Source organism: Haematobia irritans, chromosome 2, assembly GCF_050003625.1.
Source record: "Haematobia irritans isolate KBUSLIRL chromosome 2, ASM5000362v1, whole genome shotgun sequence".
NCBI lineage: Eukaryota > Metazoa > Arthropoda > Insecta > Diptera > Muscidae > Haematobia > Haematobia irritans.
In genome coordinates this window covers 213913000-213935833 of record NC_134398.1, presented here as the reverse complement: position 1 = coordinate 213935833, position 22834 = coordinate 213913000, and the positions used below count along the sequence as shown (strand labels likewise).

Here is a 22834-nt window from a genome sequence, read left to right as displayed (position 1 = left end):
GATAATCATTGCGACTTGTGATAAGTAGAAACAAGGAATCCATGATGATTGTTGGCAGCTGGAAAATTCTCCACACGACTGGGGAGGAGTAGAACCTCAAGGGTCTTGCCTACTGGCAAGAGAAGGAAGCGAAAATTACCCTTACTCGAGTCTCTGCCTGTCTTCAGTAATGGAATCATTCTACCCATTTTCCAGATATCGGGTATAATCAATGATTCCCAAGACAAATGGATGAGTCTGGTCAAGTATTCAACTCCCAGTGTTCCCACATGCTTCAGCATTAGCATAGAAATTCCGTCGGCGCCCAACGCCTTGGTTAGTTTTGCGCTGTTGATGACATTCAACACACCACAATTTACCCCAACTCCGGTTTGGGGGTAAATTGTGGTGTGTTGCTGGCTCGGAGACCACGAATACGTTGTCGCTCTATCACTCTCAGGATACTCAATGAACTGTCGATTGAAAAACCTCGCCCATCAGTCCTCGTCACGTCGCCAAAGATGATTGAGATTCCATCATCCGTTTTAGCGAGGTTCGAGAGGGCTCTTACTGTTAACCACAACCAGTGCCTAGGTTACACTACTTCAGGTGCTCTAACCACGTGTTCCGCTTATGCTAGTCGACTATCATACTAATCTCTAGATTCAATTCCCTGATTCTAGGATCAGCAGGGTTAGCAGGACTGTATTCATCACGCTCGTCAGCGAGTCCCGCATCTTTTGCTGGGAAGTTGGGCCTCTACTGGAAAATTCGACCAGCGGATATGAAGCAAGCGGCTGTTGAGCTGATAATTTTTCGAATATGAGAGCGGGACGGGAGCAAACTGAAGAGGCGATCTATGTATTCTCTCAGTTGGCTTTTCTTTGGTTGGGTCGGTCAATGGTGTGAATTTTGGAGAGGTGGTCAGAACCCAGTGAAATGACGGGTTGCCAGGATACGTCATTTATCAGAAAAGGTGACGCTAAGGATATGGGCCAATGGGCCGTATAATTCCTGACCAGGCACGTCTGAACAGGATTCATTTGGATGATATCTCATTTTCATTCAATTAATTTTATTAGACACAAATTTTCCTTTATAGTCCTTTATGAAATCTGAAAATATACTTACGATTGGCACAACTCCTGGGATCCGGTAAAGCTAAACGTCTTTGAGCCAAAGTCATGGTAGCACCCAAAGCCAATAAAATCATGGTACGTAGCACCGACATTTTTTAATGATTGCAAATTTCCTTACGCACACCAGAAATTAACTAAAATTAGAAAAAATTGAAAAAAGCGAAACGGAAATCGTTAGAAACTGTGTTACGTTTGAGATTCAATAACTAAATGCTCTAGAAATTTTGGCATTACAACTATGAAAGCAAATTATAATGATGATGGTTCAGGTGAACGGACAATACGCAGCCGAATGAGGTAAACACACAGAGCAAAGGTGGGGTCGGGGTAGGGTCAATGGTCTTTATTTTCGATACTGTGTTTTTTTTGTTTGTTATAGGGAATGAGGTGGGGTGACTAGGTGTAGGTGGAAAGCGAAAACGACGAATGACCAGACGCACCTTTAGATACGCTTCACTTGGTGTGAGCAACAACAGATGCAAAGAATGACTGGGCCACAGAAAAATCTGTTACAATTTTGTATTTTTTGTTCAAAAGTGGAAAAATTCATGTTGTCGTGGGTTAGGAAATTTCTATACATACAAATTGATTTTTTTTGGAATAGCCAGCAACAACCTTTAAAAGGCTTACTCGAATTCTAAGCAAGTTTAATGAAATATAAGCCAAAATAAAGTGAAACCCATACCATTCCCCAAAAAATCGCCATTTAGAAATACGATGTGACCCATTCATTGAAAACGATATACTCTCTATTCTAATATTGATTAAATGACTTTTATTGCCTTCATTAGTTTTCGTTTTGAATGGAAATTCATGAATAGAAATTCATTTTTATTTTGTTTGAAGCAAAATTGTATCGGTGAACTAAATCTAATCAAAATCCAAATCAAGATGTTTTTTGTGTGCTTTTTGTTAGAATGTCAAAAAATTAATGTGAAAATTACAGGAATACTATTAACAAATTGGTTTTAAAAGCTACAAAGTAAATACAGAAAAATTGGCACAAGTCTTATATAGTGTTTATAATATGTTATTTTAGAAACATATTACACTGAGAAAAAGATAAAATACGAATCCAGATTTTGCATGTCATAGAAGACGCATTTCTCTAATACAAAGTTTTTTTCCTTGACCAAAGTCGATAAACTATACAATGAAGGCATTTTGTCCTTAGATCTGAAAAATTCGACTTTAAAATTGGTATCTTAACATAAAACGAAATTCAATGGAACGGAGGATAATTTCTCCTAAAAAATTGGAACAAAATTTCTATATTGTTGTAATCGTCCGTGCATCCTCAGTGCAATTTTTAACTTCTTTGGCTCGGAATCAATGCCAAACCCAGCAAAAAAATGGAAGTACTTCTAAGGACACAACTTTAAAAGCACTTCCAAAAAATGTCCTTCAAAGATGTTCTTTATTTTAGCTACTCAGGAAGTTCTTTTAATTCAATTTTTTATAACTCGCTTTTTTATATTTTTAAAGGGTAATTTTAACTTTTTTTGTTTCATATAGGTTAAAAACTGAGTAAGGATTAATAAAATGGTACAAATTATTTAAATTTTGTCATAAATAATGTTAAATCCAATCCAAAAAAAAAAATTGCGAATTTTTGGAAATATTTGAGGTCAAAAGTTTCGAACAAAGGTAAGAATGTATTAAAAATCATAAAAAAATATAAAAAATTATTTATTTGGCAAAATATGAAAATTTTTTTTAATTTACATCGAAAACACTGAATTCGGATCACATCTGAAGAAGTGAAGCAAATTCAGTACAACGGCTGTGGAAATGGTGGACATCCATCCTATGACAAGCCCATGTTAAATTCATCGCTTCTGCGCCAATTTTTCACCACTTCCGGATCCAAAATGCACATTTTCACAACTTTTTTGGCGACGCTTTTTTTGCTAGGAAATTATTAGACTGACTTTTGAAAACTCAACTTACAACAATAACATCCAAAGTCCAATCCAAGTATCTGAAAAGTTTAAATTCTTTTATTTCGTGGCGCTTAGAGAGGACATAGATTGTGGCCAATTCTGAAAAAAATGTTATTACTATAGAAAATTTTGTCAAAATGTTATGTCTATAATTTTTTTTCAAAATTTTATCAAAATATATTCAATATATTCAAAATGTATGTCTATAGAAAATTTTGTTACAATTTTATTTCTATTGAACATTTTGTCAAAAATGTATTTCTATAGAAAATTATGTCAAAATTTTATTTCTATAGAAAATTTTCTCATACTTTTATTTCTATAGAAAATTTTGTCAAAATTTTATTTCCAAATTTGTATTTCTATAGAAAATTTTGTCAAAAATGTATTTGTATAGAAAATTTTGTCAAAATTTTATTTCTATAAAACATTTTGTCAAAAATGTATTTCTATAGAAAATTTTCTCATAATTTTATTTCTATAGAAAATTTTGTCAAAATTTTATTTATATAGAAAATTTTGTCAAAATTTTATTTATATAGAAAATTTTGTCAAAATTTTATTTCTATAAAAATTTTGTAAAATTTTTTTCTATAGAAAATTTTGTCAAAATTTATTTCTATAGATACTTTTTCAATATTCTATATCTATAGAAAATTTTGTCAAATTTTTTTTCTATAGAACATTTTGTCAAAATTTTTTCTATAGAAAATTCTATACAAAATTTTGTCAAAATTTTATTTCTATAGAAAATTTTCCCAACATTTTATTTCCATGGGAAATTTTCTTAAAATTTTATTTCCATATATATTTTCCCAAACTTTTGTTTCTATAGGAAAGTTTGTCAGTTGTTTTTTTTCTATAGAAAAGTTTGTCAATTGTTTTTTTTTATAGAAAATTTTGTCAAAATTTTATTTATATGGACAATTTTGTCAAAATTTTATTTCTTTAGAAAATTTTGTCAAACTTTTATGTCTATAGAAAATGTTGTCAAAATTTTATTTCTATAGAAAATTTTGTCAAAATTTTATTTCTTAGAAAATTTTGTCAAAATTTTAGTTCTTAGAAAATTTTGTCAAATCTTGTCTCCATAGAAATTTTTTTCTGAAGAAAATGATGTCAAAATGTTATTTCTAAAGAAAATTTAAGTACTTTCTAGTTGGAGTGGTATATTAGTCTATAGAAAATTTTGTCAAATTCTTATCTTCATAGAAATTTTTTTATAGAAAATTATGTCAAACTTTATTTCCACGGAAAATTTAAGTACCTCTTAGTTCGAGTGGAATATTTTGACAATTTTACCAAAACATCAAGAATTCTATAGAAAGTTTTGTTAAAATTTTATGTCTATAGAAAATTTTCTCGTTTTTTTCAACTTTTTCTTCATATGCTATCAAAGTCCTTTAAAAACGAGTTAACGACAACTTTATTTTCGAAATTCAGACTCGACTTCTAGTAGAAATTATGCTATGTTTCAAGTAAGAAGCATCTTTAAAATAAAGTGTTGAAAAACATGTCATATTTTTGAACGATTTTTTGCTTTGCAGTCAAGAGGCAAAAAGACAACAAATTTAAAGACAATTTCATTAATTTTAAAGAATTTTTCTGAATTGCAGTCAAGTCGACCTAATCCCAAAAATTTTTTTCTTTCATGTTATGATAACCATTTTTAAGTCAAATTACTTAATTATAAGGACAATGCGACTTCATTGAAAAGTTTATCGACTTTTGGACAAAGAAAAAAACTTTATATTAGAGAAATGCATATTTTATGCTAAGCAAAATTTGCATTCGTATTTTGAGGACATGAAATTTTTGGCCTCACGGCAATATTTTTTTCAGAGTAGAAAAATGTTGTCAAAATTTTATTTCTTTAGAAAATTTTCTATATTCTTTCTAAAAATTTTATTTATATGGAAAATTTAGTCAAAATTTAATTTATATGGAAAATTTTGTCAAAATTTTATTTATATGGAAAATTTTGACAAAATTTTATTTGTATAGAAAATTTTGTTAAAATTTTATTTCTATAGAAAATTTAGTCAAAATCTTATCTCCATAGAAATTTTTTCTAAAGAAAATTATGTCAAAATTCTATTTCTTAAGAAAATGTAAGTACCTTCTAGTTGGAGTGGTATATTAGTCTATAGAAAATTTTGTCAAATTCTTATCTCTATAGAAAACTATGCCAAAACTTTATTTCCAAGGAAAATTGAAATACCTCTTACCAAAAAAAAAATACCTTTACCAAAAGATGTCCATAGAAAATTTTCTCATTTTTTTAGTTTTTTTTTTTTAATTTTATTTCATTTATTTCTTTATTCTATTTATTTATTTCTGTAGAAAATTTTGTCAAAATTTTATTTCTTTAGAAAATTTTGTCAAAATTTTATTTATATGGAAAATTTAGTCGAAATTTAATTTATATGGAAAAATTTGTCAAAATTTTATTTATATTCTATGGAAAATTTTATTTATTTCTATGGAAAAAATTTTATTTATTTCTATGGAAAATTTTGTCAAAATTTTATGTCCTTAGAAAATTTTCTCAAACATAAGTCAATAGAAAATTTTTTCCAAATTTTATTTCTACCTCTTAGTTGGAGTGGAATATTTTGAATATTCTACCAAAACATCAAAAATTCTACCAATCTATCTACCAGAAAAAAATTTACCATTTTTGGTAGAATGCTACCAACTGTGGCAACCGTGGTCCCCATGACATGATATTTTTTATGAAAATTTAACTTCGACGATAAAGCAGTTTATTCCCTACTAATATCAGCAATTTATATATAAATATACAACAAACTAATTACTTAACTACTCCAATTTACTTGACATTTACAGGACACCTAAATGGAGATCACACTATAAAACATAGATTGTTTGTTTCGGCGGCGACGAGATCTACCCTTGCAGAAACAGTTTACTTGGAAGTATATGGAAAGAAGCTGGGAGTTAACCAGCGACTTATTTAAACACCTATCGGTTTATATGGATGTCATTATATATTCTTAACGAGAGTAAAATTCAGTCTTCATAGAAAAAATATCGTTAATACTTTTTTAATTGATATATTAAAATATTAAAAAAATTATTTATTTAAAGACCTGCAAAAATATCACCCATATCGGCTGAAATTTACTTATAGCTTCCATATATGTGCATCGCCAAATTTAGATAGAAATATTGCCGCCATTCACAAACTGAATTCATTAAATTTTAGCTAAAGATAATCTTTAATTTTATACATTTCTTCAGATAATCTATCAATAATATGGTAAAAAAATCTGTTTCAGTTGGCTCAAAGTCTGTAGGTTTGGTTTAACCTATCAAGTAAAACACTCCGACTGAATTTTTCCTTCCTTTTGAAATCTTTTCCTTTCCAACTTTTGAAATGTCGTTTAAAAAGTTGTAGATTTTTTTTATGAAAACCAAATATCCCGATGATCTTTGGTCGATCTATGAAAAGAATAGTTTTATTCATTTCCAACGTCTTCTTTTGGTATTTCTAATTATTTAAATATTTCGAAACTATCATTTGAATGAGGATATATTTAATAGAAAAATTAATTAAATTTCGCAAAAGCGTCAATGAAATTGATGATGTTATTAAAATCTAGCATTTGAATCCGCTTTTGAATGCAAACAAAAAAATTGCACTTTAGCCAACACTCTTAAACAGTAGCTATTTTGTATCATCATTTTCCATATTTCCACTTACATTGTAGTCATTTTAGATTGCATTGAAAGCTTAAACTGCTATAGCTTATACATAAAGTGGTACTAGCAAATTTTACGACATGTATGAGCGGGTACATCATTAATGACAATGAATATTTGAGGTGTCATGTAAAGAAGAAGAAGTTACCAAGTCATACAAAACTGCATTACAAAGCCGCATTGCTTGATGTTTATTTGTAGATGGAATGGAACATGTTTCGGAGCAAGTGTTTGTCGCCTTCGCCACCTCCAATGATGACGACTAAGCAAGATTCGACCAAAGTAGGAAAACATATCCAAAATTGTGACATAAAATAAGGCGGCGAAGCAGTTTTTTTTGTTTTGAATTGTGGACAGACAAGTAAAACGGATTTGCCGCCTAATTTACAGAACTCATCATTTATCTTCCAGTTCACTAGGTGAGCGAGTAACTGGGTCTGGGTAGTTTCCATCAAGCAAGTAACTGCTTCTACTCCAAAGCAAACTGTTTTCACATTACAGCAGGTGGTGGTTGTATTTGCAGATATTTTGCAATTGCATATTTGTGGGATTTGTTATAACCGAAAAAGGAGGTAATGCCATTCAACTCATATGTGCTACTGATGTGAGGCCAGAGATTTGTGACTGTTTGATGAGAATTTTATATAAAACTTTATTAATGTTGTTAAACCACAAACAATGAATAGCAAAAAAGAGAATTGAAAAAAAAAACTTTTGGAATTTGTCTTTTTTTCATGATACTTTATAATGGATTTCCTCTGTTTTTTTCTAGAAATGGTTAATGTAGTTTCGAAGATGCTAAAAATAAAAATAAGAGTCGATAACAAATATTTAGCTTGACCACGAGTTCCCGGAAGCTGCCTTTAGGAAAATGAACAATCTACAATTGGTACGCTAAGTTTAGACGTGGTGGACGTCAAATTTGAAAATTAAAATGTTTGATATACTCGTACACATATGATTTAAAATTGAATTATTTTTGGTGTAAATATTCACTGTGAATCAATAGCACAATCTCTAAGCAAATGTTCATATTTTTGTAGGCAGTTAATTTGAGTACCACCAAAACAAAGTTTGTCTCTTAAGTCTTTTGTTTTTAATTACTCTCATTTAGTTTATGATTACCATGCTCAGGGATTATTAGTATAAAAGTCATTACATTTCCTTTCAGGAACAGTGGATCTAATAAATTAATACAAATCGATAGCTAATAATAATTGCCACACAAAATTAATATCTAATGGGATTAAACATGAGCATTTAATATTAAAAACTAACGTAGTTTTATACCCACCACCATAGAATGGTGAAGGGGGTATAATAAGTTTGTTATTCCGTTTATAACACATCGAAATATCGATTTCCGACTATATAAAGTATATATATTCTTGATCAGGGAGAAATTCTAAGACGATATAGCCAAGTCCGTCTGTCCGTCTGTCTGTCTGGCTGTCTGCAATCTGTTGAAATCACGCTACAGTCTTCAATAATAAAGCAATCGTGCTGAAATTTCGCACAAACTCGTCTTTTGTCTGCAGGCAGGTAAAGTTCGAAGATGGGCTATATCGGTCCATGTTTTGGTATAGCCCTCATACAGAACGATCTCCCGATTATATTTCTAGGGCTTCTAGAATCGATAGTTTATATCCAATTCGCCTGAAATTGTAAATCTAGAGGTATTTGAGCACCATAAAGAGGTGTGCCAAAAATGGTGACTATCGGTTGATGTTTAGGTATAGCCCCCATATAGACCGATTTCCCTATTTTACTTCTTGGGCTTCTAGAATCCGTAGTTATTATCCAATTTGCGGAAAATGATGAGTATTTTACTTCTTGGGCTTCTAGAATCCGTAGTTATTATCCAATTTGGTTGAAATTTGAAATCTAGAGGCATTTTAGGACCATAAAGAGGTGTGCTAAAAATGGTGAGTATCGGTCCAGGTTTTGCTATATCCCCCATATAGACCGATCTCCCGATTTGGGGTCTTGGGCTTATAGTATCTGTAGTTTTTATCCAATATGCCTGAAATTGGAAATCTAGAGGTATTTTATAACCACAAAGAGGTGTGCCAAAAATGGTGAGTATCGGTCCATGTTTTGGTATAGCCCCCATATAGACCGATCTCCAGATTTTATCCTTGGGCTTTTAGAAACCATAGTTTTTATCCATCTTGCCTCAAATTACAATTCTAGAGGTATTTTAGGACCATAAAAAGGTATGCCGAAAATGGTGAGTATAGGTCCATGGTTTGATATAGCCATCAGATAGACCGATCTCCCGATATTACTTTTTGGGTTTCTAGAAACCGTAATTGTTGTCCACTTTGCCTGAAATCGAAAATCTGGAGGTTTTTAGGAATACAAATAGGTGTGCAAGAAATGATTTTATTTTTTAGGCTTCTAGAATCCGTAGTTTTTATCTAATTTGCCTGTAATGAGAAATCTAGAGGTATTTTAGGACCTTAAATATGAGAGCCGAAAATGGCGTGTATTGGTCCATGTTTTTGTTTATCTCCCAAATAGACCGATCTCCCGATTTTACTTCTTGGGCTTTTAGAAACCATAGTTTTTTTTCAAATTTGCATGCAATTTTAAATCTAGAAGTATTTTAGGAGCATAAAGAGGTGTGCCGAAAATGGTGAATATCGGTCCATGTGCACTGATAATGAAAATTGCTTGAAACTGAATTATACTTTCCAGATTTTATTTCTGGTAATCATTTAAATAGTGGGGGTAAAAATCTACAGATGTTAGATTTTAAATCAAGGCGTTATTTCATCGTTTTCTTGCACACTTGCACACGATGTTTATGATTCCTCTAAAACTCAAACAAATATGGTTCTTATAAATCCAGAATCTGATCTAGTCTTCATAGGTAAAATCTTTGAATTTATCTTCGGGAAGTGTACTGGTTGAACTGATCTGCTTGTCACCAAATCCCCCTGAAATTTTCACAGGAAACTATAATATTTGATTTATGGTGGTGGGTATTTAAGATTCGGCCCGGCCGAACTTACTGCTTTATATACTTGTTTCATATTAAATTCTCGGTATACCCCTCTAGTAGAAATAAATGATTATTGTAATTCATGGATTTAATGAGAGAATGGCATCTCAAATGGTTTAAACATTCAAGCACGTCTTCATTGCATAGAAAAAATCATTTCATACCGTTGTACGAATACACATATGGGGCATTCTATAATAACAAGTATAGACAAAAAAATATTTAAAAAAAATATATAAATAAATATATATAAATAAATATTTAAAAATATATATAAACAAATATTTAAAAAAATATATAAAAAATATGAAATTAAATTAATAGTCTAATATTTAATTAAAATTAAGATACTTTATTTAGACTATATATAATCTCAGGCTTCTTTATATACATCAAAAAATGTCGAGAAAAACCAAATTACATAACTTTAACCATTTCACTACTGAAATAAACCTAATTTTAAACATTTTAATTTTTCTTCATTTTTCATGGTACTAACAGCATGTAGAAAAAAATTTAATTTTGAGCACCTCCCTCAATTAGTTCAAGAGCTATATACGTTTGTTCTGAGAACTTGATTCTTGAATTAGAACAAAATGTCCTTACGAAAGTAAGCGATATTTGGCCTATTATATCTATCGAAGTGTGAGAAAAAATACAACAAATATCCAGAAAATATCGGCAACAGATCTCATATGAATGTCCATTTACCAGAGTCATATAGTGGAAAAATATTCTCAAATTTTCGCTTATTGTTAAAGAAGTTTATAAAAATGCATTTTAGTGCTCACCAATATAGCTTACATTTATAGCTTATTTAGATTGAAGCCTTTACTTTAAAATAGCATTGAGAAATAAATGGAAACTAATTGGGGAAATAGAGTCTGTTGTCGTTTTGAATGTCCTCCTAAGTGGACATCGGTAGACAAAGGGTTAAAGGATAAAACAATCTCCTGTTTTATACTTAATAACAAATTAATTTTAAAATTTTTTATAAAAAAAATGTGAGTAGTTCATATGTAACATAATGTAAATACCATTACAGCCTTCAACAGTAGCCTTAAGTCTCTTCTTGTATATAGCTGACATGAAAATACATTAGCAATTATGTGAATTCACCATCAGAGTTGGTTGTAGTTTCGATTTTGTCGTTGCTGTTTCTCTTCAAAATATGTAAGCTACACCAACAAGAAATAAAAAAAAAGAATATGAAGCAATCAAAAACAACATTTTTTTGGTATTAAATTTTTAAGCGGAATTCATATACAAAGGCAAAAAAAAAAAACGATTTAGTGAAAAATTGCAATGTAATTTTGTTAACGATTTAGCTAGAAGATGATCAATATGCTGCGGGTCATTTTCAGTTAATAGTTTATGGAATTCATGTCAAATAAACTTTAAATTATGGAACACACTATTATCTCTAGAAGTTTTTATTTAAATTTAAATTTTTTTAAGAATATTGCTTATAATTTTTGTATACATTGTCTATAAAAATTGTTTACTAAATATTTAGTAGATATATAGAAGAGTTTAGACTCAAACTCAGTCACGATCTAGTCACTTTACCTCCAATTAAAAATTGGATCATCCTAAGCAAGGACAATAAATATTTTCTATAGTTAATATTTCAAAGAAAAAATTGCTAGGGACTATTTTATGAAGAAGGCATATAGAAATTTTTGCACGCAAACTCAGTGGCGACATAGTGCAAAATTTTTGGCAAAATAATATCTTTTTATATTGTTTACGAAAATTTAATATTTTGAAGGAAAAAAATTGGAGATCTGTATCATAATTTTAATTTTATTGGTCCTAGATTTAAAGCCAGATAGGTCGCTACATAATTTCTTTATTTTAAAGAAGCCGCATCTTTGGCTCGGAATCAATACCAAAATCCTTAAGGAAAGGTTAAAATCTTTGGATCCAAGTAACCTTCCAAGAATAGGAGGCTTGTTTTAAGACTTTTTAAAAAACTCTTCTAGCTAGTATTACTGAGAGGCGTTTGTAAATTTGGAATTTTAAGTTGCGGTTAACACACTCAGGAGGCTTCTTTAAAGACTTTTTTTAAAACTCTTCTAGCTAGAAAAACAAGTAAGGAAAGTCTAAAGTCGGGCGGGGCCGACTATATTATACCCTGCACCACTTTGTAGATCTAAATTTTCGATACCATATCACATCCGTCAAATGTGTTGGGGGCTATATATAAAGGTTTGTCCCAAATACATACATTCGATCTGGACAGAATTTGATAGACTTCTACAAAATCTGCACGCAGTGAAGCAATATGATCACCTCAAACATGTTTCAAGAGCAAAATGTTATTTTTGTATGGTGACCATGTAACATGTTTGTCACTAAAATGTTATTTTCTCGTAAAATATAACCTGCTTGCCGAAATCAGATGATTTCCGAGAAAATAACATGGTTGCGAAAACCATGTTATATGGTCACCATCCAAAAATAACATTTTGCTCTTAAAACATGTTTGAGGTTCTTTGGGTGTATAGACTCAAAATTTAAGTCGGCTAATGCACTAGGGTGGAACACAATGTTAGTAAAAAATATGGGAAACATTTCAATCTAAAGCAATTTTAAGGAAACTTCGCAAAAGTTTATTTATGATTTATCGCTCGTTATATATGTATTAGAAGTTTAGGAAAATTAGAGCCATTTTTACAACTTTTCAACTAAGCAGTATTTTGACCATTTTTGTCGAAATCAGAAAAACATATATATGGGAGCTATATCTAAATCTGAACCAAATTTGGCACGCATAGCTACAATGCTAATTCTACTCCCTGTGCAAAATTTCAACTAAATCGGAGTAAAAAATTGGCCTCTGTAGTCATATGAGTGTAAATCGGGCGACAGCTATATATGGGAGCTATATCTAAATCTGAACCGATTTCAACTAAATTTGGTACAGACAGTGGAAATGTTAATTCTACTTCCTGTGCAAAATTTCACGTAAATCGGAGTAAAAGATTGGTCACTGTGGTCATATGAGTGAAAATCGGGCGAACGATATATATGGGAGCTATATCTAAATCTGAGCTGACTTCAATAAAATTTGGAACACTTGACTACACTACTAATTGTACTCCTAGTGCAAAATTTCAACCAAACTGGGGTAAAACTGTGGCTTCTGGGACCATATTAGTCCATATCGGGCGAAAGATATATATGGGAGCTATATCTAAATCTGAACCGATTTCAATAAAATTTTGGCACACTTGACTATAGTACTAATTGTTCTTCTTGTGCAAAATTTTAAGCAAATTAGGGTAAAACTCTGGCTTCCGGGACCATATAAGTCCATATTGGTCGGAAGATATATATGGGAGCTATATCTAAATCTGAATCGATTTCTTCCAAAATCAATAGGGTTCTATTCTGAGCCAAAACACATACTTGTGCCAAATTTGAAGTCGATTGGACTAAAACTGCGACCTAGACTTTGATTACAAAAATGTGTTCACAGACAGACGGACATGGCTATATCGACTCAGGAGCCCACCCTAAGCATTTTTGCCAAAGACACCATGTGTCTATCTCGTCTCCTTCTGGGTGTTGCAAACATATGCACTAACTTATAATACCCTGTTCCACAGTGTGGTGCAGGGTATAATTACTTAATTGAGACACTTATGAACTCAATTTAAGTAAACTTCACGCATTTTGGAAAAATTTGAAATATTTTAAAATTTAGTAAAATCGTGTACTTCATTTGCATAATAATTTTTCACATTTTTAGTTCACGTCATTAAGTATGCAAAAAATAATTAAAATAATAAACATTTTCTCACATTTGGCAAAATTTAACTAAAATCAAAAAAGTTTCATGAAATAAAATAAAGTTAAATCGGATATAAAAAATTGTGTTGGCTTTTTTTCCGGGGGTAGTAAATAAGTATTTCACGTAGAAAATTGTTTATTGTATGTTTTATAGCAACATTTTCTATAGTCATAAAATAAAATAATTCATTGTACATTTTCTAAAGAAATTATATCATAGAAAATCTTCTATTGAAAACATTTTCATAAAAAATTGTGAATTTATTTAATATCGTCATCTTAATCAGGTTGTAGGCCTATTGGTAAAAATTTGATTCAAAAGAAAAATTCTAGCTTTTGAATATCATTCGTTATATATATTTAGTCTAAGTATCATAAATAAGTGCATAATGCTGTATTGCAAAAAAAAATGACCAAAGAAATTTGCCAAAACCTAACTTTTATGTGATTTAATTTAGATGTACAAATAGAATTTCGAAATTCTTCACATTTCAAAAGACCCCAAAATAATGGTTTATATCGACCAATATTAATCAAAAATATATAAGATACTTTATTCCTATCTTCAGAACACTAACTATACGTTCTACATTATGCGAGTGATAAATTGTTGAACTCATCCCTTGAATTAGAGGTGTGCGCGTGAGTGAAATTTCACTCACACTCACGCACATTCACGAAGTCAAATATTTATTCACGCACGATAAGTGTCGTACCCACTCACAGTCACGCACATTCACGAAATGAAAAGCAGTAATCACGCACGAAGTACTTTTAGAGAGTCACCCTCACGCACGATTCACGAAAATTCACGTGACTCACGACAAATTCACGAGACTCATGACATTTTCCCATCGGGAATGAGCAAGGGTAACAAAATTCATAAATAAAATATAGTTCGACAGCTAAATCAATTTCAGTTAACATACGAGTAAGAATTAAATCTTGATTTTTTTCGTGAGCGTGATTTTGCAGAAATTTTATTCACGCACATTCACGAACCGATTTTATTACTCACGCACACTCACGCACGACATATTCGTGTCTGTTCTGGTACACACATGTACAAGTTACGTATGGTGTCACACTTAAAAGGTGTTCTGGCCAACACTATACACCGTCATAGACCTGAAAAATGTACACGAACATTTCTTTTGTGTAGGCTTAGTGTACAGCCATCGTATGCAAAGTTAGAAGTTTTTATAACAAATAAATAACAGATTCTGAAACTTTAATATGTTTTTTATAAATATTTGCAAATTTTATTGGGAAAGTCACTTATATATGGCAGAAACCACGATTTTAAAAATCCATCTAAAATTTGAACCGAAATTTCCTCTGATTGGTGTATAAATTTTGGGGTTGTTTTAATCAGCTGATTTTCAGTGTGTTCGAAAGTATAATGTTGCCACAATTTTTAAAAGTCAACACAAAAAAGTTTTAAGCAAAATTATCTTTGATTTTTGTGAATACTATCCGCTTTCCTAAACAAATCAAAGGTCTTTTTGAAAATGTAAGGCAATTAAATTATAACTTTTACAAAATCAATGGGCTAAGAAAAGTGAATTTTACCAAATTTATTGCATGAAAAATATGGCATCTTCAATTCTGCAAAGTGTTCTTGGTGCACAAATCACTGAGCAAATTAAAAAAAACTAACGCCGCCAATATCTTTCTGCACATGGAGGCCGCCACGATAGAAAATTTGTTTTTAATATTATTGTAAATATTTAAGCAATACAAATGAGAAAAACCTTAACAGAATAGTTAATTATGCCCACTATAATTCAATTTCCTTTAATGTATGGATGTTAAAAACTGTTTGACCAAAACCAAAATAAAAACTTCTCCGCCGTCAAAAACAAAAACGAGAACGACACGGCGATCGTTTGTTCATGAGTAACATTGAGGAGGGATAGAAAAAACAAATCAAAACAAAGGTAGAAATCGCCTTCTTATTTGTTCTTGATAAATTGCTCTTGTCCTTACATTATTCACTGCTAACAAAAATCCGGCAGGCATTTTATGGCTTTGAATTACGCACTTACTTTTAATTTTTTATGTTTATACCGGCAAAATATGTTTTGTTTATAAATTCTGTCTGCAAATAATATGGCTTGCAGAAAAAATCAGCTGTCACATTTTTCGATTAAAAGTCCGAAAAAAGTGTTCACACGTGTGACTCAGAACAACTAACTTTGTGTGTGGTGTGTAGAAAGTGTATAGTGTGGTGCACAATGCGGTGTGACCCAGAACATGCATGATTTGTTTTAGTCCCATTCACACACATTCACGAGAGTTGCTTCAGATTTTATTCACGGCTCACGTGATTCACGCGTGAATCACGCGTGTCACGATAATTTCGTGTCACGCGCACACCTCTACCTTGAATCACAAAAATATGCGTTAACTTTATTCCCTTTTCCATTGTAAGGTCTTACAACTTTAGTGCAGTGATGAATTGACTTAATTAAATTATGTGCTAAGGGTATGAATTTACAAATGTGGCCTTGTCAGAACTGCTCACAATTAATTCTTGGTAATTGAATTAAATACAAAAATATATTTCATTGCAGAATACAAATCGATGGGTCCTTGTTAAAAACCGTATTACATCAGCACATACCTGATTTACTTGATAGATTAATTGCCAAATAACGTGGTTAATTACTAATAATTTGTTCCAAACGAAAACTTCTAAGCTTTGAATATCATTCGTTATTTATATTAAGGCTCGATATCATAAATCTGTGTATAATGCCGTATTGCAAATAATTTACCCAAAAAGAAATTTACCAGACTTAATGGTTGTTGACTATCAATTATTAGGTAGCAGACACAATTAAGGCAAATATTCCAATATGTAGTTGATATCGAATGAAGAGGAATTGGTATGATGTGTGTCTTCATACTTGGGACAATGAGCACCATTTACTTAAATAATGTATTATGTAATGTATAATTTATGGTCGGCTCGTAATCAAAAAATATATAAGAGTATGTACATCGAAATAGCTAAATTATATGGTTGGGGGAAAAAACGTGATATAGACAATGTCTTTGTTGAATGAACGAAAACACAATAAATTTGAACAATGTTTAAAAAATGCGTATTGCCGACTTCCCCATGTTGTGCCAAAGAAATTTGTTTTCCTTCAATTTTAAGCAAATGTACAATGGTTAGTAATTAGCATAAAATATCATGTATTGCCAATTTAAAAATATGCTCTGCTTCATTTCAAGCAAATGTGTTACGTACTGCTTTCAATCAATTGTGTTGTTTTGAAATATCTCAACTCAAATGACAATCTTCAGCTTCTGTTTGAAAATTAAATAATTTCAATTGAAAAAATTAACAATTATTTTCTCAAAGGGTGTATGATTGGGCCCATCTATTATTAGATATATTTTTTTTCCCATGAGGTAAATACTGTTGTTTTTGTTTTACAATGAGATTTGAATATATTGACCTAACCTAAAAATATGTACTTTGCATGGAATTTCCTATGCGGAAGACAAATGGTATGACAAATATCGAAGTTGACAAACAAAAGCTAAAATCCCAAAAAAAACTTTCCCCATCCAATTACATTGAAGCTATATACAAAGGCCTTTTGGTAAAAAAAAAAACAAAAACACGCACATATATACACGTTTGCGCATCAAAACCCATGGGCGGGATCACTCCTATGGTGTGAAACCAAAAGTGACATACTTTTTGGATGAATGACTGGATGATTTAGGGGATAGATGGTTTTATGCTTGGCTGCACAACTGCCAAAACTTTGTCAATTGAAAACTACCTGGTATTTTTATGTATAAAGTAAATTTTATTGTCTAAGGTCAAGACGCATGTTGATATTTCGACGTTTGATATAAAAGCTAAATATCATACTAAGGCATGTATAGGAAGTTTTCCAAAACAAAGTGTGCGCTTTATTTTTTCTCATACAACATAATAATTGGTAAACTAACAATTGCGGACATGTTATCCATATTAAATAGCGTTAAGGTTAATGATTTATTTACGCCACTACTACCTTTTGTTTTATACATATTTTTTTTAAATTAATTCCGTTATATTTTTGGATAGTTTAATTATTTAAATAAAGTAGTTTCCATAATTAAAGAAATTGCACTAGGAAATTAATAATTTAATTAATTTAGTTGGATGGGAGCCACAGCGATGCAATGGTTGGCATGCCAAGGATTGTGGGTTCAATCCCAGTTTTGTATGTTTTTTAGCAGTTATTTATCTTGGTGGAATTTCTGAGTTTTTCAAAGCTAAGTGGTTTCATCTTAAAATAAAACACCATTTGAGCTCGCCTAAGAAAGAAGACCATTGGGATTGAGAGAAATTATCCACCTATAATACCAAAATAGGCAAAATATTCTAAGTGGGCCAAAAAATAACGAGGTGCTAAACTAAACCTAAAATATAACTTCATTTTGTTAAATTTAAAACAAAAGACTTAAGACACAAACATAAGAAACATTTCACAAAAACGAGGACAACAAGTGAGCCTTAAATTAACGGACCAGCACTAAATCTAACCTAATCTCGGGAGGCACCGTGGTGCAATGGTGAGCATGCTTGGATTACATACAAAGGACCATGGGTTCAATCCCAGTTTTGACCGAAAAGCAAAGAGTTTATCCAGGTGACATTTCTGAGTGTTTCCTACTTTCTCTAATTGGTTGCACCATAATGTTAAAGGCCACCAGACTGCCACGGGCTGCCACAATACCTTACCAATTCAATTTAAACAAAAATCAATTTAAAGCAAAAGACTTAAGACACAAACACCAGGAACTTTTCACACAACAAAAGACTTAAGACACACACACACAAAGACACATTTCACAAAAATTCATACAACAAGTAAAAAAATAAAACTAAAGCGTCCTAAATTCTAGCATAAGATACCCTGCACCAACGATAAGGAATATGGTACCAGCATTTTAAGGGGATTTTCCATGTTTAAGTTGCCCACCATATTTTTGATATATTTCTAATTGTACAGATCGTAATGGAATTCTGATCTTAGAAATTCCATACTCGTATATAGACAGATTTCACAATGTTATTTCTTGAAAAGCATAACTTTTAAGTAATTTGCTTGAAATATACCCCAAAATAAACGTATTGAAAATGACTGATATTAAACAAAAATATACTATCTGAAATGTATTATCATCAGAACACTGGACTCATCCTTGAATCACAAAAACATGCGTTGACTTTATTCCCTTTGCCATTGTAAGGTCTTATAACTTTAGTGCAGTGATGAATAGGCTTAATTAGATTATGTGCTAAGGGTATGCATTTACAAATGTGGCCTTGTCAGAACTGCTCACAATTAATTCTTGGTAATTGATTACGATATATTACTTTATAGTTTTTTTTTATTTTTATTTTGAAACTATGGCTTTAGCTAATTATCTCAATTATTGCATACATGTGAGTTAAATACAAAAATATATTTCATTACAGAATACAAATACATGCGTCCTTCTAAAAACCATATTACATCAGCACATACCTGATTTACTTGATTGATTGATTGCCAAAGAACGTGGTTAATTAATAGTTAAATAGAAGAAACAAAATATAAATATTGTTAACAAGTACTTAATCATAGGTTTAACTTAATAGCCCACTTTACCAAAGACGGATATTGAAAAAATCTTAGACAAACCAACAAACATCAGATAAGTAATGTAGATCATATTTCATTGGTATATCACATGCATCTATGGAAATTATCTTCATGATCTTCAATAAAAAAACAAATGAAAAACAAAAACAAATCGATAAGGTGAGACTTGATAATGAGATCATTATTCAGAGATGTTACTCACTAACAAAAAAAAAAAAAACTCGTAGCTCTTAAACAGTGTTACAAAAACAAATGGACCAACAGAAAAAAATCAAACAAAATGAATGACAGACAAATAGGTAGTTTATGTTGAACGTGCGATTGTAAAGTCAAATCACGCTTCAACAGTTATAGAAAACATATTTGTTTTCTTATCGTCAGAAGTGGTTGACGTCTTAAAAGGTGCGTTACTTTTACTACCAACTAAAGAGATAGAGATGGATAGACATAACGATAGCTAGTCTCTAGAAATCCACATTGAATTGTCTTCGTTTGCCAATGTGTTTAGCATTTTTCCTCTTCAATGAAAATAGCCCAAGATGCTGGGATCAGATAAAAGTAGAGAATTTGCCTGAATGTTGTTGAGCAGTTGCCATAAATGAACAATTTTCTTTTCTATGTAAGAGAGATATAATAATAACAACACTTTACTTTCTTAGGCATTAAAAAAATAAATAAATAAAAAAAGCTTATGCACACAAATGATATGAAAAACTGCTATTGGACCTGTATTGCGTTGGATGACAAAATACGGTTATTAAGTGAAAACTTTTCCTTTTAAACTGAGCAGATGTTGCTGAACTCTTTTTAGGTAGATGTAATGTTGCTGACCACTGGCCAAATGTTTAGCAACATTAGGGGTGTTCCCAACAGGATTTACTACAATGAAATAAATTGGATGGTCCTCCTATTTCATTCTGTGAGGATCCTGATTTTTAGGCATATATAAAAAGTAGGGAGTTGATTTTTTTAATTTTAAGAAGTCTTGAAGAAAAAACACGACCTTTTGATTCTAATTACAATCTCTCAATGACTGGATCGCAAATCGAGAAGTTGTATATTGTTGAAATATTCAATATATTGTTATGTAAAATTCATAAATGTTCAGAGGTTTTCTTAGGCCCGTTTATTAACATTTTAAAATCAATTAAAATATTATTTTTTTATATAAAAATGTGGATTTTTGAACATTCATAAACTAACTTCCCATTTGCTCTAGGATGCGTAGTTAAGAAGATATGAACAAAATAGCTCCTCATATAAACATTAAAATTGTTGGTTTGGATACGATTTAAACTATTTTTCGCTCTAGGGCGCATATGATATGAGCAAAATAACTTTTTGGAATAATAAATCTTAATTTCGCTCTAGGACGAATCTTTGATGAGTTTATAATATAAGTTTATTTTAACATCAATTATTTTTTTCTGCATTTTCATCGAAATTCTGATTTTTGGAGGCTGTCGTATTAAAAATAAAAATAAGTCATACATATAAAATTTTTGATATTTTGGATTAAGTTCAAAAGGTCATAATTAAGGAGAATTTCATCCATACTGAAAAAAATATTTACGTGATATTAAAGATTACGCAACCTAAATTTGAGGATGCGCAATTTACAAAGTATTAAGAACAATTTTCTTTAAAATAATGAAATTTTAATTAAAATAAAGTTTATAAGCTTTGCTTCAAATTTTTTTTCATTAAATTTAGGACACAAATTTTGTAAATTTGCGTCCCTCCGTAAAAGTCGCATGTCTTTGAACTAAGGCAAATTTTCCTTAAAGTAAAGCAACACATTTTTGATTTAAAGAAATCGTCCTTAAATTATCTGAAATATTGAATAGATTTGAGATAAAAACGCTTCAAATACAGACTAAGACTTATTTTGAAGATTTAGCATCTTTGGTTTAAAGTCTTTTTGGAATTAAAAAAACATTTTTTACTTTGAAGTATTCGTTATAATGTAGAGTTTTAAACTGTCGGTTTTTTGTATGTGAATAACCTAATTATTATACCGCGAAAAGAAAATAAAAATTCGATAAATGAAATCTGTATCCTAATTTTATTGATCCTAGATTTAAAACCAGATAAATCACTAAAAAATGACTTTAATTTAAAGAAGTCGCATCATTGGCTCGGAATCAATACCAAAACCTTATTGGAAGGTCAAAATCTTTGGATCCGAGTAAACTTTTTTTTGGGTGCAAATTTTGCTATTTTGGTGGGGGTCGCATTTAAGGAGTTATGATCAAAATAAAATCTTAAGTCAAGGTCAATGGAGTAGATTTCTTTCGACAAATTTCGTGGGATCCAGCGCCAACATATTTGTTCATGGTAAATATTCATGCGATATTCAATGTATGCTGGTCCCACTAATGTCTACAGTCTTCTGAAAAATCAAGAAAAGCAACTGCCAAAGACGGATCACTCTTTACCAAGACAATGCGAGCTCACACACATCGGCTCAAATAAATGATTTTTTGAACACTGAATATCCGCCGTATGCAAAAGTGTAAAGGGGAATATTTTGAATACAATAAAACATTTACGATGATTAATATTTGTGGTCGTTCTCTAATCCCGAAATATAAAAGGCAATCATACTATGACCAACAAAAGTTTTTATACCCTCCACCATAGAATGGGGGTATATAAATTTTGTCATTCCGTTTGTAACACATCGAAATATTGCTCTAAGACCCCATAAAGTATATATATTCTGGGTCGTGGTGAAATTCTGAGTCGATCTGAGCAAGTCCGTCCGTCCGTCCGTCTGTTGAAATCACGCTAACTTCCGAACGAAACAAGCTATCGACTTGAAACCTGGGACAAGTAGTTGTTATTGATGTAGGTCGGATGTTATTGTAACTGGGCCATATCGATCCACTATTGTTCCACATCGGTTTATAATTATATATAGCCCCCATATAAACCGATTCCCCGATTTGGCTTGCGGAGCCTCTAAGAGAAGCAAATTTCACCCGATCCGGCTGAAATTTGGTACATGATGTTAGTATATGGTCTCTAATGCCATGCCATGGTCCACATCGGTCCATAATTATATATAGCCCCCATATAAACCGATCACCAGATTTGACCTCCGGATCGTCTTGGAAGACCAAAATTCATCTGATTCAGTTGAAATTTGGTACGTTGCGTTAATATATGGCCTCAAAAACCCACGCAAAAATTGGTCGAAATCGGTTCATAATTATATATAGCCCCCATATAAACCGATCCCCAGATTTGACCTCCGGAGCTCCTTGGAAGAGCAAAATTCATCCGATTCCGTTGAAATTTGGGTCGTCATGTTAGTATATGATATCCAACAACCATGCAGGAATTGGTTCATATCAGTCCATAATTATATATAGCCCCCATATAAACCCATTCCCAGATTTGACCTCCGGTGCCTTTTGGAGAAGCCAAATTCATTCGATCTGGTTGAAATTTGGTACGTGATGGTAGTATATGATATTTTACAGCCATGCCAAAAGTGGTCCATATCAGTCCATAATCATATATAGCCCCCATATAAAACGATCTCGAAATTTGGTTTTGGAGCCTCTTGGAGGAGCA

General features: G+C 31.4%; 1 protein-coding gene across 1 annotated transcript in view; it reads right to left on the bottom strand.

Annotated features, from left to right (window-relative positions):
• LOC142227060 (uncharacterized) overlaps positions 1 to 22834 on the bottom strand; it is a 41628-nt gene that overhangs the window by 1325 nt on the left and 17469 nt on the right. The window contains exon 2 of the mRNA XM_075297380.1: positions 1111 to 1252. Coding sequence (XP_075153495.1) covers positions 1111 to 1210 — 100 coding nt within the window. The 5' untranslated portion in view covers positions 1211 to 1252. The remainder of the gene's footprint in view (positions 1 to 1110; positions 1253 to 22834) is intronic.